This window comes from Pelobates fuscus, chromosome 12 (genome assembly GCF_036172605.1).
Source record: "Pelobates fuscus isolate aPelFus1 chromosome 12, aPelFus1.pri, whole genome shotgun sequence".
Taxonomy (NCBI): Eukaryota; Metazoa; Chordata; class Amphibia; order Anura; family Pelobatidae; genus Pelobates; species Pelobates fuscus.
Genome location: NC_086328.1, coordinates 127,334,442 through 127,353,896, shown reverse-complemented (window position 1 = coordinate 127,353,896; position 19,455 = coordinate 127,334,442). Strand labels below are relative to the sequence as shown.

Here is a 19,455-nt window from a genome sequence, read left to right as displayed (position 1 = left end):
AATCAGAAATCAGTAAATAGTGCAATGTTTAACAATCCTAAAAGGCACATTTCCTCTTTACTGCCCTTGAATACGAATTTAGTGGCTTGTTTTATATACCCCTTGCTGTCACTTTAGCATTGCCAGAGCTATTTACTTCATGAGAGGGTATTAGCACACAATGAGCTGCAGGATCGCCTGCAGTCTACCAGAAGTGTGAATTCATTGTTGCTCCAAGGGAGATCTTTACATTAAACACTTATGCCTCGTTTCCACTGAGCGTATCGGTTCGGGTCGGTTCGGTACAGTACGCTATTTTGAGTGTTTCCATTCTGAAAGTGGCCCATACAACCGAACCATACCGCACCATTCAGGGTCCTGCTTCAGATGTAGGGCCATAGGAAATGGTACGGTACGGTTAGGGCGGAACAACTATACAATCCATTGATTGGATGACATGCTAGGCATTTTTTCTAAACCCCGAATGGCCCCTGAAGGTCTGACTTGCAGTGGACATGCTTACCTGAATAGGCTGAACCATTCTAAACCTTCCAAACTGTTCCAAACTGTACCGACCCGAACCGATCCGCTCAGTGGAAACTAGGCATTATTGTATTCTTTTTTTGTTTCCATCCTCTGGCCATTTAATATTATTATATTACATGTCTTATATTGCACCTCTAACCAAGGTCCTTCATAAAGATTGGTGATTTTGCATGATATTCTGGAATTACTTTACACATCAAAGTAGGGATTTTTGCCACTCTCATGTGTACCTCGAATTTCCTGGATATGAATTGTTGTTATCCAATTACAGTCGAGGAGAAAGATTATATGACTTTTCTCGCATGACCTATTTTGATATAGCTAAATATTTCCCACCCTTTAGTTTTATACCTGTAACTGTTGAGCTGTATATATCTATAACTTCTTCTAACTGTCTAGGTCCATTGGGCTCTTCTCAATCCTTCTCTAATCTCATGACTCTCTCTCATACTCAGTCAGTTGAGGACCAAAAGGATGAAACTACAAACTTTTTGTTCACATGACATACCTCACTATCTTAGACATTCTGCAGGTCTACCGCTGTTTTTTTCAAAATTATTATTATTATTCTTTCATTATCTTAATGTAATGAATGACAAAATATCTCCGCTTTCCCCCATCCCATTGTGAGCGTGTACTTGGTCCCTCTCTTTACGTTCCCTCCTGTCCTATTGTGAGGGTGTTCATGCACCCTCGTGTCCCATTGTGAGGGTGCACATGTTCCCTCTCTTTACGTTCCCTCCTGTCCTATTGTGAAGGTGTTCATGCACCCTCGTGTCCCATTGTGAGTGTGTACATGTTCCCTCTCTTTACGTTCCCTCATGTCCTATTGTGAGGGTGTTCATGCACCCTCGTGTCCCATTGTGAGGGTGTACATGTTCCCTCTCTTTACGTTCCCGTCTGTCCTATTGTGAGGGTGTTCATGCACCCTCGTGTCCCATTGTGAGGGTGTACATGTTCCCTCTCTTTACGTTCCCGTCTGTCCTATTGTGAGGGTGTTCATGCACCCTCGTGTCCCATTGTGAGGGTGTACATGTTCCCTCTCTTTACATTCCCTCCTCTCCTATTGTTAGGGTGTTCATGCACCCTTGTGTCCCATTATGAGGGTGTACATGTTCCCTCTCTTTACGTTCCCGCCTGTCCTATTGTGAGGGTGTTCATGCACCCTCGTGTCCCATTGTGAGGGTGTACATGTTCCCTCTCTTTACGTTCCCTCCTGTCCCATTGTGAGGGTGTTCATGCACCCTCGTGTCCCATTGTGAGGGTGTACAAGATCTCCCTTTTTTACCTTCTTTCCTGTTTGATTATGAAGGCACACAGTCTAACATCACCATTATAGGACCAAATATTACTCTAGGCAATTCCCCAGGGAAGCCACCCATACTGCTAGATATACACAGAAATGCAGAATAAGCCTCCCCTCATACAAATAATACGAACAGCCCACACACACACCACCACTGACAATGTACATACACGCACACAACCCCACAAACAGTCTTTCTCATGCAATACCACAAGCAGCCCCACACATACACACACAACCAAACACACAATATGACATTTTATCCACAGACACATTTCCGCAAGCAACTCCTATACGCAGTCAACAATCATTTTAATACACAATGCCACAAACTACTAACGAACATATACAATATAACAGCCCACATACGCACAAACACAACCCTACAAAGCAACTGCAGCACCCATAAATTACACAGTCAGAATATGGCAACATACACACCTCAATTTAAAAAAATAGGACTAGCACGCAAAGGGACTTCGAGACCTTGTTTTGGCACAGTACTACTAAAAGGTTGCCTATCCCTGCTTTATACTATAGCGACATCCGTCTTCTCGTGCAGGAGAAGACTGGATGTACCACGAGGACCCGGGGAACATAGGTAGGCTTTAAAATCATACTAAAATGGTTTAACTACTTACAGTGGGACACCACCAGGGCTTTACAGGGGGCTGAAGTAGTTATGGTGTTTAGAATGTTCCTTTAAACAAAATGTGATTTATTAAACTTCTTCAGTCAGTGCTATTTCTCACGCTCTGAAGTCTGTACCATATTACCTGTAATAGAAACATATATGCCAAAAATTTAACAAGAGCCTGATTGTTCATTTCATGTGACCTGATCCAGCACAGTGTGTTATACCTAGTCTGTTTCTTCTGATTACGTTCCAAAATAGATTCATAAGCTTGGATTAGCTCAGATTCACAAAGCAGCCTTAATATATCACCCAGCCATGCCTGACCCATGTGTATACAACTTTCTCTCATTTGTCATACTTTATAGAAACAATGCTCCGTGTGTTTACATTGTTCCTATTATGACTTACCAGGGCGATTCCCAGTGCCCTTCTGTCGTACCAGAACGACTAGAGTTGTGTCATTGTGTTTGCATATTAACAGTTTCTGCTCATATTGAATTTCACTGAAATTCCAAATCAATCAAAAGATATATATGATTAAAGTAGAGGCTTTGTCTCTCGTAGGACCCAAATCTTGGCAAAATGTGGCAACTGGTGGGTTTCTGATGCCACAACCTGCCATTTACTATCAGCCATCATCACCAATGACATGTGATAAGGACAGGCATTAACGTGCGCGATGCATGACAATAGTTTCTTATTTCACATCCCCAAGATTATCTGCTTAAGGCCATTTTAAACTCCTGGGGTCATAGACATTAGGAACACTGGCTGGGAGACGTGAACACTGGGAGACATGGGGACACAGACATTTGGAGACACTGGGAGCCATGGGGACACTGAGACACTAGGGACACTGAGAGACATAGGGACACAGACACTGGTAGACTAGGGGACAATGGAAGCCATGGGGACACTGAGACACTGGCTGGGAGACATGGAGACACTGTGTCCCTAATGTCTCCATGTCCCAATGTGTCTCCCTATGTCCCACGGTGTCCCCAAGTGTCTCAGTGTCCCCAAGTGTCTCAGTGTCCCTAGGTCTCCTAGTGTCCCCAGGTCTTCCAGTGTCCCCTTGTGTCTCAGTGTCCCCAGGTCTACCTGCAGCCTTTGCCCTCATCCCTCACTTCCCTGAGCTGTCTCTGCAGGCTTGGAGCTGCTGTCTGAACTCTCTGTGCTGTGTGGCTGCTCCCCCGTGGATTAGTGAGTAGAGATAGGCAGGGAGGGATATGCTGTAACTTCCTATCCCTGCCTCTCTCCACACACAGTGACCCCTACTGGCTGGTGCTGGCATTGCAGAGTAATCTCTATTTATACTGAGAAAAAATATCTGCATTTGTATTGCCGGTATTACTGCAATACTGGCACGGCCAGGCAGACTCAAATACCGGCTCTGCCGGTAAAATGCCAGTCAGGTGGCAAACCTAAAAGTAGTGTGTATAAATGGGCCTATTCCATGGGCCTGGGCCTGGGCCTGGGCCTGGAGCTGCAGCTCCATCAGCTCCTGTGTAGGTGTTATCGAGGAGGTAGTTACCCATGGATCAATTCGGTTCTGTCTTTTCTCTCTTCTTCTCCAACTTGTTTCTCTCTTTTTTTCTCTTATAATCACTGGATCCAACTACTTCCTAGCTGATTACCGATCTTGCATGAATTCAGGGCTCGAGCCCTGCAGGAACGCGTGGGAACGGCGTTCCTGCACTTTTTTCACAGGAGGAACGCCGTTCCCCCTGCAGGCACTCAGGGGGCGGCAAAAAATGCCGCCCCCAAATGCCCTGTGTTCCATCTGATTGTGCCCCCCCCTGCGGGCGGCTCTCTCTCCCTGTCACACGCGGCGAGGGAGCTGTGTCCTCTCTGCTCCCTCTCGCCACGCGCCGTTTTCTGATGCAGGGAGCCGGAATATGACGTCATATTCCGGCTCCCTGCATCAGCAGACAACCCACGCGGCGAGAGGGAGCAGAGAGGACACAGCTCCCTCGCCGCGTGTGACAGGGAGAGAGCAGCCCGCCTCACTGCAGCCCCACTGGACCCCAGGGACCCATCCATGCCAGCTTTCCTAAAAGGTAGGGAGGCTGGGTGGGTGGGCAATGTTCATTTTAATAATTTGTATATATGTATATATGTATGTATGTCTGTTAGTGTATGTCTGTTAGTGTATGTCTGTTAGTGTATGTCTGTTAGTCTATGTATGTGTGTGTATGTCTGTTAGTGTATGTCTGTTAGTGTATGTGTATGTATGTGTGTGTGTATGTCTTAGTCTATGTATGTGTGTGTATGTCTGTTAGTTTATGTCTGTTAGTGTATGTGTGTATGTCTGTTAGTGTATGTCTGCTAGTGTATGTCTGTTAGTGTATGTCTGTTAGTCTATGTATGTGTGTGTATGTCTGTTAGTGTATGTCTGTTAGGGTATGTGTGTGTATGTCTGCTAGTGTATGTGTGTGTATGTCTGTTAGTGTATGTGTGTATGTCTGTTAGTGTATGTGTGTATGTCTGTTAGTGTATGTGTATGTATGTGTGTGTATGTCTGTTAGTTTATGTCTGTTAGTGTATGTGTATATGTCTGTTAGTGTATGTCTGTTAGTGTATGTCTGTTAGTGTATGTCTGTTAGTCTATGTATGTGTGTGTATGTCTGTTAGTGTATGTCTGTTAGGGTATGTGTGTGTATGTCTGCTAGTGTATGTGTGTGTATGTCTGTTAGTGTATGTGTGTATGTCTGTTAGTGTATGTGTGTATGTCTGTTAGTGTATGTGTATGTATGTGTGTGTATGTCTGTTAGTTTATGTCTGTTAGTGTATGTGTATATGTCTGTTAGTGTATGTCTGTTAGTGTATGTCTGTTAGTGTATGTCTGTTAGTGTATGTCTGTTAGTCTATGTATGTGTGTGTATGTCTGTTAGTGTATGTCTGTTAGGGTATGTGTGTGTATGTCTGCTAGTGTATGTGTGTGTATGTCTGTTAGTGTATGCGTATGTATGTGTGTGTGTATGTCTTAGTCTATGTATGTGTGTGTATGTCTGTTAGTTTATGTCTGTTAGTGTATGTGTGTATGTCTGTTAGTGTATGTCTGTTAGTCTATGTATGTGTGTGTATGTCTGTTAGTGTATGTCTGTTAGGGTATGTGTGTGTATGTCTGCTAGTGTATGTGTGTGTATGTCTGTTAGTGTATGTGTGTATGTCTGTTAGTGTATGTGTATGTATGCGTGTGTGTATGTCTGCTAGTGTATGTGTGTGTATGTCTGTTAGTGTATGTAATAAGGAATAGTGAGTGCGCTTACAATAATTAAAATACAGTGTTAATCACACCTAAAAAATCTGAAGGGCATATAACACATTTGATTACAATGCAATAATACCAAAGTGCTATAGTGCTTTAAGAAGTTTACACAATATGTGGAGTGCCAAAGTGCATATATGTGCAGACCAGGGATATCCAATAAAAATAAAAAAGGACTGATCTACTTGCAGAGCTTCTGGAACAAATAATACACGGCTCTGTAATACAAATAATACAACACCTAGTGCAATATGTTTGTACAGTGCAAAAATAACAATAAATAAATAGGTATCTCACTCACAATGGTGGAGTGGTTGAAGTACCACCCCAAACTATCAGGCTTCAGGGAGGATCAGCCCCCAGTGATCGTGGGATCCACTCAGTGTAGAAAGAACGTGGGCCAATCCGGATATGTGTAAACCAAGAATTTCTTTATTACCAATGCATAAAAATATAAAACACCAGTCTCCTGCAACCTGCTACCGATAGTCCGAGAAAGAGAGAGAAGGTCTATAATCAGAGTGTCCTCCTCGCAGCTCAATCCTCATGGATACACGGATACACGGTGTAGGTGCAAAAACTTCCGGATTGTTCAGATGCAATGCATTTCGCCCCACCTACGGGGCTTGTTCAGATGCAATGCATTTCGCCCCACCTACGGGGCTTGTTCAGATGCAATGCATTTCGCCCCACCTACGGGGCTTGAAAGAAATTCTTGGTTTACACATATCCCGATTGGCCCACGTTCTTTCTACACTGAGTGGATCCCACGATCACTGGGGGCTGATCCTCCCTGGAGCCTGATAGTTTGGGGTTGCAGCTATTTGTTTCGATTTATATTGTGTATGTTCGCTATACATATATATTTTCCTCCTTGTGCGCCATTTAACCTTCCGTCGATATATACTGTTAGTGTATGTGTGTATGTCTGTTAGTGTATGTGTGTATGTCTGTTAGTGTATGTGTATGTATGTCTGTTAGTCTATGTATGTGTGTGTATGTCTGTTAGTTTATGTCTGTTAGTGTATGTGTGTATGTCTGTTAGTGTATGTGTGTGTGTGTCTGTTAGTGTGTGTGTATGTCTGTTAGTGTATGTGTGTGTATGTCTGTTAGTGTATGTGTGTATGTCTGTTAGTGTGTGTGTATGTCTGTTAGTCTATGTATGTGTGTGTATGTTAGTTTATGTCTGTTAGTGTATGTGTGTGTTTGTGTCAGTGTGTGTATGAGTGTATTTACGTCTGTTAGCATATGTACGTGTGTGTGTATGAGTGTATGTGCTTCTGTTAGTGTATGCATGTTTGCGTGTATGTGCTTCTGTTAGTGTATGCACGTGTGTGTGCGTATGAGTGTATGTGCATGTTTGCGTGCATGTGCTTCTGTTAGTGTATGTTTGTAAGTGTCTGTCAAAGCAGTGAGAGTCTGTGTGTGTGTGACTATTAGTGTGTGTCTGTCAGTGTGTTTGTGTGTGTCTCTCTGTCAATGAATGAGTGTGTGTCAGTGAATGTGTGTGTGTCAAATCAGTGACGTCTGTGTGTTTGTCACTGAGTGTGTGTGTTACTGTCAGTGTGTATCTGCCAGTGTGGGTGTCTGTCAGAGAGTGTGCTTAGAGGGACACTATAGGCACCCAGACAACTTCAGCTCATTGAAGTGGTCTGGGTGCAGTGTCCCAGTCCCCTTAAACCTGCAAGTGTAATTATTGCGGTTTCTCAGAAACCGCAATAATTACCTTGAGGGGTAACTCCACCTCTAGTGGCTGTCTACCAGACAGCCACTAGAGGGACTTTCGGGTGGTTAGGTGACCAAAAGTCGCCTAACTGATGCTGGACGTCCTCACCCTGTGCATGAGGACATCCAGCATCTGCTAAATACCCATAGGATTTTAACCCCATCAGTGTCGAGTGGGGGAGGGGAGGACATGAGGGAAGGGGGGGCACTATAGGGAATTATAGTGCCAGGAAAACAGCTTTGTTTTCCTGGCACTATAGTATTTCTTTAAAAGGAGCAGGAAAAGGTGGAGTCTAAAGAGGAAGGGGTGGGTTCTTAATCAGGAAGCGGTGCGGCCCTTGACAGGAAGGGGTGGTAAATTTAGATTAGGGAGTGCTCAGGTATAGTCATGCCTAGGGCAGCACAAAATTAAAATACACCACTGTGTGAGTGTCTGAGTATGTGTGTGCGTCTGTGAGTGTCTGAGTGCATGTGTGTGTCTGTGAGTGTATGTGTGTGCACGTGTTTATATATGCATACGAGTGGGTTTTTATTTTGGGGGGGAGGAGTTCCCACACTTTTTTCCCCAGGACTTGACCCCTGCATGAATTGTACTAAAGTTAGGGGACTGGGGTTTCTTCCCTTATTTCTTGATCATCTGGGGTTGTCTCCAGTTTCGGGTCCCTGTTGATATGTTTTGCTGTATTGCATTTAAATTCCAATAAGAATAATGCAGTATTTTGATATGTGAGAGTGTATAATAGAGTCATTATGTATTTTGTTATCACTGGGTACAAGCATGTTATTCTCAGAGGTTACTGTTGAAGGTCCTCCGAGAATTGAGTCTGTTCTTTCAGGTGTCCTTGAGAATCTCCTTCAGAGGAGACTAGGGGGCCTTCTGCCCCCCCTTGTGAAGAATAGAATGGGCAGATGCAAGTAAGCAAAGTATAGTGGTTTTATGTTTCTGTAAACAGTCCAGTATTAAGGGAACAGCTGAACATTGCAAGCTTGGCGATGGGAGTTATTCTGAGCTCAGGCAGATAAAACGGGCTTTTTAAAAAGCCCACTTTAATTATCTTGCTAATAATTAGAAGCAGCTATGTTCTAAAGCCAACCTTTAATTGCCAAGCCACCCTGTCGGCCTCGTTCAATTACCAAGGAACCTTACAGAAAAAGTTAAGAAAAAATAAGCCCCAAGCGTGTAATTTATGAGATTTCCAGTGAATATGATTGTGGACTTTAGTGATTCTGTGTGCCTTGAATTGTGTTTTTTGTTCTTCTCAAAGGTAAAAGCTATGATAACCTTAAAATAAATAGTGTTACCAGAAGAAAAAACACATAGGCTTAAATTTTCCGTTAAAAAACAAAAAAGTAGCTTGCACACTATTCCAAATTCCTATACACATTTAAATAACTGGAGGTTTTTTAGTATCACTCCAAGGGCCATTAAAGTGTAAGCTCACCTAGGTGAGTCCTACACTAACAATTCACCTTGCTGTCTTCAGCTAGAAGGTAAAATCTCTAATGAGACAGAGAGGGGTATTTTTCTAAACCCCAAGAGACTTATTAACCCTTTGAAACGTACTAACTCACTTTGAATTCTCACTTGAGTGAAGCACTGTGTCAATGATATACTAAAGTTTTGGTAACAGGCTGAAGAGTTGATGACAGGCGCCATCAGTTGTGTTAAGGAACCCTTAGCAGTGGGGTTCACCAATTGCGGTAACACCATTAGTGGTGACACCAAGCTATCATGACTGAGCAAAAGACCCCTGGAGGCTGCCCTATCCATCTGCTTGCCACAGCCATTGGATGCAAGTTGCTAAGGGGCTGCATTATGGCCATTATTGCATCATGAACTAGGCTATTCTCTGTACCTCGTGGATTGGGCAGTCCAGAAATACTTTATCTAAGTCTCTCAGAGGTGTCCAATTACTGACTGCAGTGCTAGAGGAATCCTGTGATCGCATGGGCTTCTCTGAGTGGGACTGACCAACGTGACTCACTGAAACATACACTTTTTGAGTGGGACCACCCCTATGCTTGGCAGGTCTACCCATCATCACATCACAGACCTCTGACCATCTCCATCCTGGTCACATTCATAACACCAATATTGGGAGGTGTGTTACACAATGCCTTACTGAGATTGAGAATAGATCGAGATGTTTTTCTGTAGCGTTCTCTGATCGGACAGACCTACTTCTACCTCTTAATGAAGCACAAAAAATGTATTAAGTTATAACAAGAAGTATCACAAAATGTGCTTATAAAATAACATTTGAACAGTTGTTGAAGGAGTTGAAAACCCTGACAATGCTCCAACTTTGAAATCTGCGTTGGGAGGAAGAAGTCTCCATGGGGACTTCATATTTACTCAGGAAATTGGAATACATTTCTGTGGGAATTACAGACTTACCGTACTAATAAACTACCATTAATTAAACTGATACATCTGTTTATATCCTTCCCTGAAACTAAAGGAGACTCCCATATGTGTGAGTGACAGCCCAAAGTGTTATGGATTTACAAGGTAGACAGTTGGAAAGCGGTTTTGCAGACTCCCGGAAGATTGGTGACTTAAATTACATCTACTGGCTGACCTCGGGGAGCTGCACTGTGATACTCGCTGCTAGAACAGTGTTTATATATATTATGAAGTGCTGCTTCGCAGCTGTGTTTAAAGCATGTGTAAAGGATTTATCGTTTCCCACAACATTTATGGAGAAATTCTGGCTGAATGTCCTGTACGTAGCAGTCTTCTGTAAAGCAAATCGCATGGCATTTTCATTTTTTACTGTGTGTGTGATATGTTAAAGGAACAGTACATATTTATTAAAGGAACACTATAGCATTATGAATACAAACATGCATTCAGATCTTGCAACGTCATGTAGGAGGCATGGTCCGGCAATGGTCCAATCCTAATGGTCCTTGCAAAGGGGTATTGGGGACTGTATGCACATGCATGCCCTTTGCCACAAGCATTCAAGCTTCCCCATAAGAAGGCAATGTATTATTATAATATTTATATTACATATAAATATTAACTGAGGGTTTAGCAATCTGCATTAGTAAGGGTCGTCATCGGGCTGAGGTACCATGTTGCCGTGGCAATGATTGATTCTAAGTTATAGATGCATGTAATATGTCCTATGCCACTCCTGGTTCTTAGTAGTGTGGTAATATGGCGAATGTAGTCCTCCTTTGTTAATTATCGAAGTTTGTTTTTACATTGGCAATGTAGCTCTGTATCCCCTTATGGGCTATAGATGTTTGTAATCATTGTATTTGTATTTTGTGAATTCTTATATGTTTTGCACTAATTATTTATTAAATGTGTATTTAAATGTTTATGACGCTTTGACTATGGGGCACAGCTGGATGTATTTTTGATGTTTTGCAATAAATATAGTTTTTTCTGATATGTGGTTTATTATATGTGGTTCGGTCACAGCTAGCTCCGCCCACGCTCCACTACCTTGGCTGAGTTCACCATAGGAAAGCATTGGGAGGCTAATGCACATGCACAGCAAAACGCTGCACTGCAACAATCAGCATCTACTCATTGAAATACGTTGATTTAATGCATCGCTATGAGGAACGTTCAGCCCCATCCATGCAGAGCGTGGAGACGCTGAACGTCATGTGCAGCACTGACCCAGGAAGCACCTCTAGTAGCCATCTGAGTGACAGCCGCTAGAGGTGTCCATAGGCAGCAATGTAAACACTGCCTTTTCTCTCAAAAGGCAGTGTTTACCTTAAATGATCACTATAGGGTCAGGAACACAAACATGTATTCCTGACCCTATATTGTTTAACCCACAATTTAGGTGGCTTGCCCCCCCTCAATCCCCCCTATAAAAGTATAAAACTCACCATGTTTCCAGCACCGCACGGGTCCGCCCCCTTTGTGACATCATCAAAATGGGCGATATTTAGCCAATCCAATGCTTTCCCATAGGGGCCAAATGCCATTTTGGCCAATCAGGACATTCTCATAGAGATGCATTAAATCAATGCATCTCTATGAGGAAAATTCAGCGTCTCCATGCATAGTGCGGGGACGCTGAACAGCAGGGCGCTTATTGTGCAGCACTGCCCCAGGAAGCACCTCCAGTGGCCATCTTCGGAGTGGCCACTTGGAGGTGTCCCTAGGGGCAATGTAAACACTACCTTTTCTCTTAAAAGACAGTGTTTACATGAAAATGCCTGAAGGGAGCTATTCTACTCACCAGAACAAATACATTAAGCTGTAGTTGTTCTGGTGACTATAGTGTCCCTTTAAAATGCCTGCAGGGACTGATTAAATGGCTTGATAAAGACTCATTGGAGTTGAACAGTTGCCTTTCTGTGTCCAATAAAATCTGCGATGGATTAACCACTAAGTGCCTGGACATCTGTTTCATTTGTAGGTGGTTTATACCAAGTGTTGTCGGGGAGCTAGAGGCACCATATGTGGATTTCTACATACATAGGGTCAGGGCCGGATTAAGAGCCCAGTGGGCCTGGTGCTGACAATTATGATGGGCCTATTTACAGAATCTTATCGACCAAAAACACTAAACCGGTCATACCTCCCAAGCGTCATGTATCTGATGGAGATGGTGTTGGAGGGAAACTCATAGGATGCAGCTATAAGAAAACACATACTCTATGCTAATCTCTCTCTAATTTATGCTTTCATCTTTCAAGTAAATCCATACCCCCAACAGCAGTGTCCAGTGAAGCAGGAAGTCAATGGGCGGGGTAAAAGGGTGGGCCACTGGTGCGAATCACGTCACCAGACCTGCCAAAAGGGGAGAACATGCCCAAAAAGGGGGCATGTCTGTCCAAAGAATTTGAAGGACAGCCTGGCATGAATGCATGTCAGGCTGCCCGCCAATCCTGCAGGCTGGCCAACTAAGGGCATACTATGCTGGCAGCATTCTGAGCTTGACATAAATGCGTCTAATGATGCGCTCACTCCATGCTTTCTAAGGACTGTCCCCTAGCACTCACTGGTCCACTTGTCTCCTTATCTTCTTACTAGCAGGCAGAAGTTCCTGGTATACAGTCTGAGACAGAGAAAAGATGTATGTAGTGAGTGTAGAAGAAAGGAGGGGACATACCACAATGTTAGAGAGACCAACAGCATTACCTCAATTAATTTTATGGTCAGCCAGTCCACACAGGTTTTGTTCCCATACATCCCTCTTAAGCTTCCAAACTTAAAGGGACACTATAGTCACCAGAACAACTACAGCTTATTGTATTTGTTCTGGTAAGTAGAATCATTCCATTCAGGCCTTTTGCAGTAAACATTGTCTTTTCAGAGAAAATAACTCCACTGGCCACTCCTTAGATGGCTGCTAGATGTGCTTCCTGGGGCAGTACTGCCTAGTGTGCAGCACTGCCATTCAGTGTCTCCACCCTCTGCATGCAGACACTGAACTTTCCTCATAGAGATGCATTGATTCAATTTATCTTTATGAGGAGATGCTGATTGGCCAGGGCTATGTTGGACTTGTGCTGGCTCTGCCCCTGATCTGCCTAGTTAACAGTCTCAGCCAATCCTATGGGCAAGTATTGTAATTTGCTCAGACCACCACTTCTGATGATGTCAGCAGACAGTCAGTTCAGAGGCAGAGCCAGCAGCTGCAGACTTGAATACAAGTTATATTTTACTATACTTAAGGAGGAAAGAAGGGGCCAGGGTGGTGGTTTTAACATAATAGGGTCAGAAATACATGATTGTAATCCTGACCCTGTAGTGCTCCTTTAAGCAAGAGTATGTGAAGAGTAGTTAAGGTTGCCACCTTTCTTTTGAAAAAATACCAGCCTTAATCATTTGTATAATACAAGGAGTGACATCAGAGAAAATTATGTAAAATCACAAACAAACTACTCACAGTTTGATTCTGCTGTATAGATGGATTGCTCCCAATGTCTCCCTGTCTCCCAGTGTCTCAGTCTCGCAAGTCACCCAGTGTCTCAGTGTCCCTATGTATCACAGTGTCAGTGTCCCCATGTCGCCCAGTCCCCTAGTCTCCCAGTGCCTCAGTGTCCCCATTTCTCCCAGTGTCCCAATGTCTCAGTGTGTCCCCATGTCACTAGGATACTGGGGACACAGTGAGACCCGGGGACACTGAGAGACATGGGGACACTGAGAGACCCGGGAACAAAACAGACATGGGGACACTGGGAGACATGGGGACACTGAGACATTTAGGGAAACTGGCTGGGAGAAAGACACTTGGGGACACTGGGAGACATGGGGACAGTTGTGGACATAGACATGGGGACACTGGGACATATAGGGACACTGGGAGACATGGGGACACTAGGCACACTGAGACACTAGGAACACAGACACTGGGAGACATGGGGACACTGCAACATTTTGGGACACAAAGACACTAGGGACACAGAGACATGGGAACACAGACACTGGGAGACTAGGGGACACTGGCTGGGAGACAGACACTTGGGGACACTGAGAGACATGGGTACACTGAAACATTTGGGGACATTAAGACACTAGGGACACAGAGACATGGGAACACAGACACTGGGAGACTAGGGGACACTGGGAGACTAGGGGACACTGGCTGGGAGACAGACACTTGGGGACACTGGGAGACATGGGGACAGTTGTGGTCATAGACATGGGTACACTGGGACATATAGGGACACATGGGGGCACTAGGCACACTGATAGACATGGGACACAGACACTGGGAGACTTGGGGACACTGAGACACTAGGGACACTGGCTGGGGGACATGGGGACACTGGGAGAAATGGGGACATAGTGTCTCCGTGTCCCAATGTCTCAGTGTCTCCCAATGTCCCTATGTCTCACAGCGTCCCCATGTGTCTCAGCATCCCCATGTGTCCCAGTGTCCCCTAGTGTCTCAGTGTCCCATGTTTTCCAGTGTCCCCAAGTGTCTGTGTTCCCAGGTCTCCCAGTGTCTGTGTCCCCATATGTCCCAGTGTCTCAGTGTCCCCTAGTGTCTGTGTCCCCTAGTCCCTTAGTGTCCCCATATGTCCCTTAGTGTCCCCTAGTGTCTCAGTGTCCCCATGTGTCTCAGTGTCCCCATGTGTCCCTACTATCTTTCCCCCCATATCTCACTTACTGTAGAGCTGTTGTCTGGACTCTGTGCTGTGTTGCTGCTCCCTCATGGATCAGTGAGTAGTAGAGAGAGGCAGGGATATGCTGTAATTTCCTATCCCTGCCTCTCTCCACACACAGTGACCCCTACTGGCCGGTGCTGGTATTGCAGAGTAATCTCCATTTATTCAGAGAAAAAATACCTGCATTTGTATTGCTGGTATTACCGCAATACCGGCACGGCCAGACAGCCTCAAATACCGTCTGTGCCAGTAAAATACCAGTCAGGTGGCAAACCTAAGAGTAGTGTGTAAAAAAAAAAAAAAAAAAAGTTTTTTTTTTTTTGTTTTGTTTTTTTAAATGGGCCTATTCCATGGGCCTGGGCCTGGAGCTACAGCTCCATCAGCCCCTATGTTAATCCGGCCCTGCATAGGGTTATTTATTAATGTGAGAATTGTGGGGAATTCAAAGTCCATTTTAAATTTCAGGCCAAAGTAGCCAACTGGGAAGCATAGCTGATTTGGAGAATTTTTCCGGATTTGCTATTTTGGCCTTGTATGGGAAATTCACTTTAAAATCGTTTTGAACTCCTGCCAAGTCTGACCTTAGGAAATAGCCTTGTTAATAATGTTATTCACACCTCACAAATACAGGACAGTTCCCATCTAACATGATAGAAGTAACGTTGGCCATCTAAATATGTTATTAGTGTAATCCTACAAAAAACATTGTTTCTGTTTTTAAAGGAACACTATAGTCTCCTAAATTATTTTAGCTAAATAAAGCAGTTTTAGTGTATAGATCATTCCCCTGCAATTTCACTGCTCAATTCACTGTCATTTAGGAGTTAAATCACTTTGTTTCTGTTTATGCAGCCCTAGCCACACCTCCCCTGGCTATGATTGACAGAGCCTGCATGAAAAAAAAACTGGTTTCACTTTCAAACAGATGTAATTTACCTTAAATAATTGTATCTCAATCTCTAAATTGAACTTTAATCACATACAGGAGGCTCTTGCAGGGTCTAGCAAGCTATTAACATAGCAGGAGATAAGAAAATCTTAATTAAACAGAACTTGCAATGAAGAAAGCCTGAATAGGGCTCTCTTTACAGGAAGTGTTTATGGAAGGCTGTGCAAGTCACATGCAGGGAGGTGTGACTAGGGGTCATAAACAAAGTGATTTAACTCCTAAATGGCAGAGGATTGAGCAGTGAGGCTGCACGGGCATGTTCTATACACCAAAACTGCTTCATTAAACTAAAGTTGTTCAGGTGACTATAGTGTCCCTTTAATATATTTGTTTACTTTACAAAGTTAACCCATGTTATCTTTCTCTCTGCTACAAACAGCAATATATTCTGGCTTTGCTTTTTGCAGACATATACAAAGAGTCTATTAAACCAGGATGTGCCTTATACACAGAAACAAGTTACCACTAAACAAGCTCATGCTTACTATAGTTTACATTACAGCAGTGTAATCAGATAAGGTTTGAAATTGCTTTCCCTAAGAGAGCAAAACAGAGAAAGAGAATTAAATACAAGGATTTTATGAGGCAACATTATATTCTACAAATATACAGTGTATCTATAAAATAGATATACTCCATTTAAAGAGACATGCCTAAGCATCGTAACCACTTCAAATCATTGTGGTCATTATAGTACAAAACATCTTCGGGTGCTGCATATACAGATTTTTGTCAAATCTTGGTTAAAGTAGAGGCGCAAAACAAAAAATTAACTCTGTCCATTTGAGAGGGGAGGTTTTTTATTTAATGTTTTTTATATCCAACGCTGCATGGGTTCGGTTGCTGGCTCCACCTACTTGGCTGAGATCATCAATTGTGATGATCTCAGCCAATCCAATGCTTTCCCATAGAAAAGCATTGGGAGACTAATGTGCATGTAGACTGTTCTACTACTCTATTCAAACTTTTTGAACTGGTCAACTCAGAACATCTTTAGTATAGCTCGAGGACCAAACTGTGGTGGGAAGTGATTAAGTGTTTGCTTCAGTCATGTAAATGTATGCCTGGCAGAACATGTTCTGATAGCGTCTCAAATTTTTTGCCATCAGTTAGATCAGGCTTCCCCAAACTCCGGCCCTCCAGGTGTTCCTGAACTACAACTCCCATGATTCTATGAATGAAATAGATAGACTGGGAATCATGGGAGTTGTAGTTCAGCAACATCTGGAGGGCTGGAGTTTGGGGAAGCCTGAGTTAGATTATCATGATCCTCATGACAAACTTGTTATATTTTATTTCTTTACTTGTGATATATCAGCTGGACCCCTATTCATCACCATGTGCTACAATATAGAGTTTCTGAAACATGTGTGCTATGTTTAAGGAAGTAACAGCCCCGTTCCTTCCTTGGATACATTTCACACTCTCCCAGCAATGTTGCTTATTTAAAGTACAGATACATAGTTCTCATTGCCGGGGATGCTGTCCCAGCCCAGCAGTGCCTGGTATGGACTCAGAGAACATGGTTTGTCGTAAACTGTGAGCGAAATAGAAACAGGAAATGGGGGGTCTTTGAATAATGAGTCCCAGTCGTTCTTGAAACAGAAAGCCGGGCAGAGCTCTAATGGAAAATATTTTCCCTTTCACGACTTGGCAATATTTAGACTGCTGTTTCACCAGCGGAGGAGATCTGCGTTGCCAGGGCTTAAGACGAAGCAGTGTTTCTTTCTTGAAGTAGATCTGGTCGTATGATATTGGGTAGATGTTGTTACCCCACGCTAGAGGGATCCGATCATGCCACTGGCAGTTTTAAGTTAACTCAGTTTGTGTGCGACAGTTAAACCACTTCTAGAGTCAGCCTTTAGGGCAGAACAAGGAGACTGCGTAAAATGTGATCACACATTTGTGTTCCTGGAAAAAAAAAAAAAGCACACACACGGGACATTTGCCTTTCATGGAACAAAAGCAAGATTGGAAGGCAGCAGGATAGTTATGTTTCAAACTGGGATGGGATTTTGAGAAATGGACACAAAGAATGGATGTTGAAATCGATATTTACAAACATTTCACGTGGCTTAGAAGGGTGAGTTTGACATTTGCGTAAGATTAAAAAAGATACTTTTATTTTTTTTATTTTTTTTGCCAATATCAGTGAATTGAAATGTATTATATCTTTTGTTGCCAAATCTTTCATAAGACTTTAATTATAAAAAGACGTCAAGGAAATAAGAATCTGCGTCAATGTTTTTATAATTAAGTTTTCAAGTATATTAAATAATTATGCACTTATTGCATTTTTTTCTAATATTCAATTTTATTTATGGTTTGATTGGTTGCTGAAAACTTAAGACAGTAATGCCACTTATCGTGTTATTTTTTCCTTTTTTTTGTGTCATATATTTCCCCCTCCATCACAATTTTTCTATTTACACCATAACAGAACTGTAAAACACAAAACGTTTTGCCCTAATTATTTTAGATTTCATTGGAAGAATCGGGAGTAACTGATACAGGGATGCTCACAAAAAAATATTCCAATCTACTACTAGGTTGATTGATTAGCTTTGTCTGCTAAAGGTTTGTCAGTGGTAGAAGCAGTAACCCATCACCTCCTCGAACCCAAATGGTTAACCTTATAAGGCATAGAGTTTGTAGTGCTTTGCGTGAAACTTGAAAATTAATTCAAAGTGAATTTCACGTTTCAGGACAAAATAGTCAAAGTGAAAGGTAGCTGACTTAGAGAAATGTTTAACCCCTTAAGGACCAAACTTCTGGAATAAAAGGGAATCATGACATGTCACACATGTCATGTGTCCTTAAGGGGTTAAAATTGGCTATTTCGGAGTAAAATTTTCAACATTTCATACTTTATTGAAAAACCCAGACAGTTTGCAAAAATTGGCTTCTTATATAAAATAATTTTAATGTGAACTTGTGAAACTGCCATTGTCTGAATCTTGGTTCGGCAATCATGTTTTCTTTTGATTTGAGACCAGAATTTATAGACTATAGATTTAGCAGCCAAACATGTGGCACAGCTAAAAGAGAATGAAACATGGTTTATACGTCGGGTTTATTTCTCCAAAAATGTTTCCAAAGAATGTTTTTAGGAGTAGAGACACATAAAAGAATAAAAATGAGAAATGACCGCTTTTGCCCCAGCAGTAGGTGCTTGTAAAACATCACCTGTGCGTAACAAGATTAACAGGGTTAAACTCTGAGTTTTTGCAAATTAAACCTGAATGGAAAAATGGGACATAAATAGCTGATTTCAAATAATTCTCCATCTCATCCATACTCACAACTTTTTTCGCATTCTTTTTAATTTGCCAAAATGTTGAGTTTATTGAATAACCCTCATATTGTACATACCTGGGGCAGTAGAATCAGGAGTATAATTTCTATGGGATTTTCTTGTTACATTGTGTCTTGAAATTTTAGTTTACTTGATTGTGGGATTATTATGCAGAATAGGCTCCTTAGCGTGGGGCAAAACACGGGGTGTATTCACTAAACAATGCAAAACGTAACTCAAAAGTACCAGAATCGTAGATTTTTTTTTCATCACAGCGATTGTTGTTCTCAAATCTCAATTTTTGGGTTTCAGTTTATTACATTTCGATGTATTGTGAATGAACGCTCGTACTTCCTTGATACCAAGTACAATTTTAAATAATCACAAATGTATTAAAGCAATGAGTGCTGGCTATGTTTTTATGTTGTGTACTTTTTAATAGAATTACCTGGAGCATGAAGTCTTGTGATGTTTTATACATAGGTGACACATGTTTGCCTTTTTATAAAAGTCCCACTGTACTAGAATCTCTGATTTTGTATTAAAACCAATTATGCTTTGGAACTAAATAATAATGAAACTTGAGAAAGTGCTACTGCAATGATAAATCTAATATATTACAAGACTGAGCAATATATCTAATACCAGGACT

General features: G+C 42.4%; 1 protein-coding gene across 4 annotated transcripts in view; it reads left to right on the top strand.

Moving 5' to 3' along the window:
- PPFIBP2 (PPFIA binding protein 2) overlaps positions 1-19,455 on the top strand; it is a 152,117-nt gene that overhangs the window by 36,670 nt on the left and 95,992 nt on the right. The window contains exon 1 of one of the 4 annotated variants that reach the window (XM_063437800.1): positions 17,083-17,591. The exons of the other annotated variants lie outside the window; for them this stretch is intronic. Within the exon in view, the coding sequence (XP_063293870.1) occupies positions 17,544-17,591 (48 nt within the window). The 5' untranslated portion in view covers positions 17,083-17,543. Of the gene's footprint in view, positions 1-17,082; positions 17,592-19,455 lie in introns of those variants that run through there. 4 annotated transcript variants of the gene reach the window in all.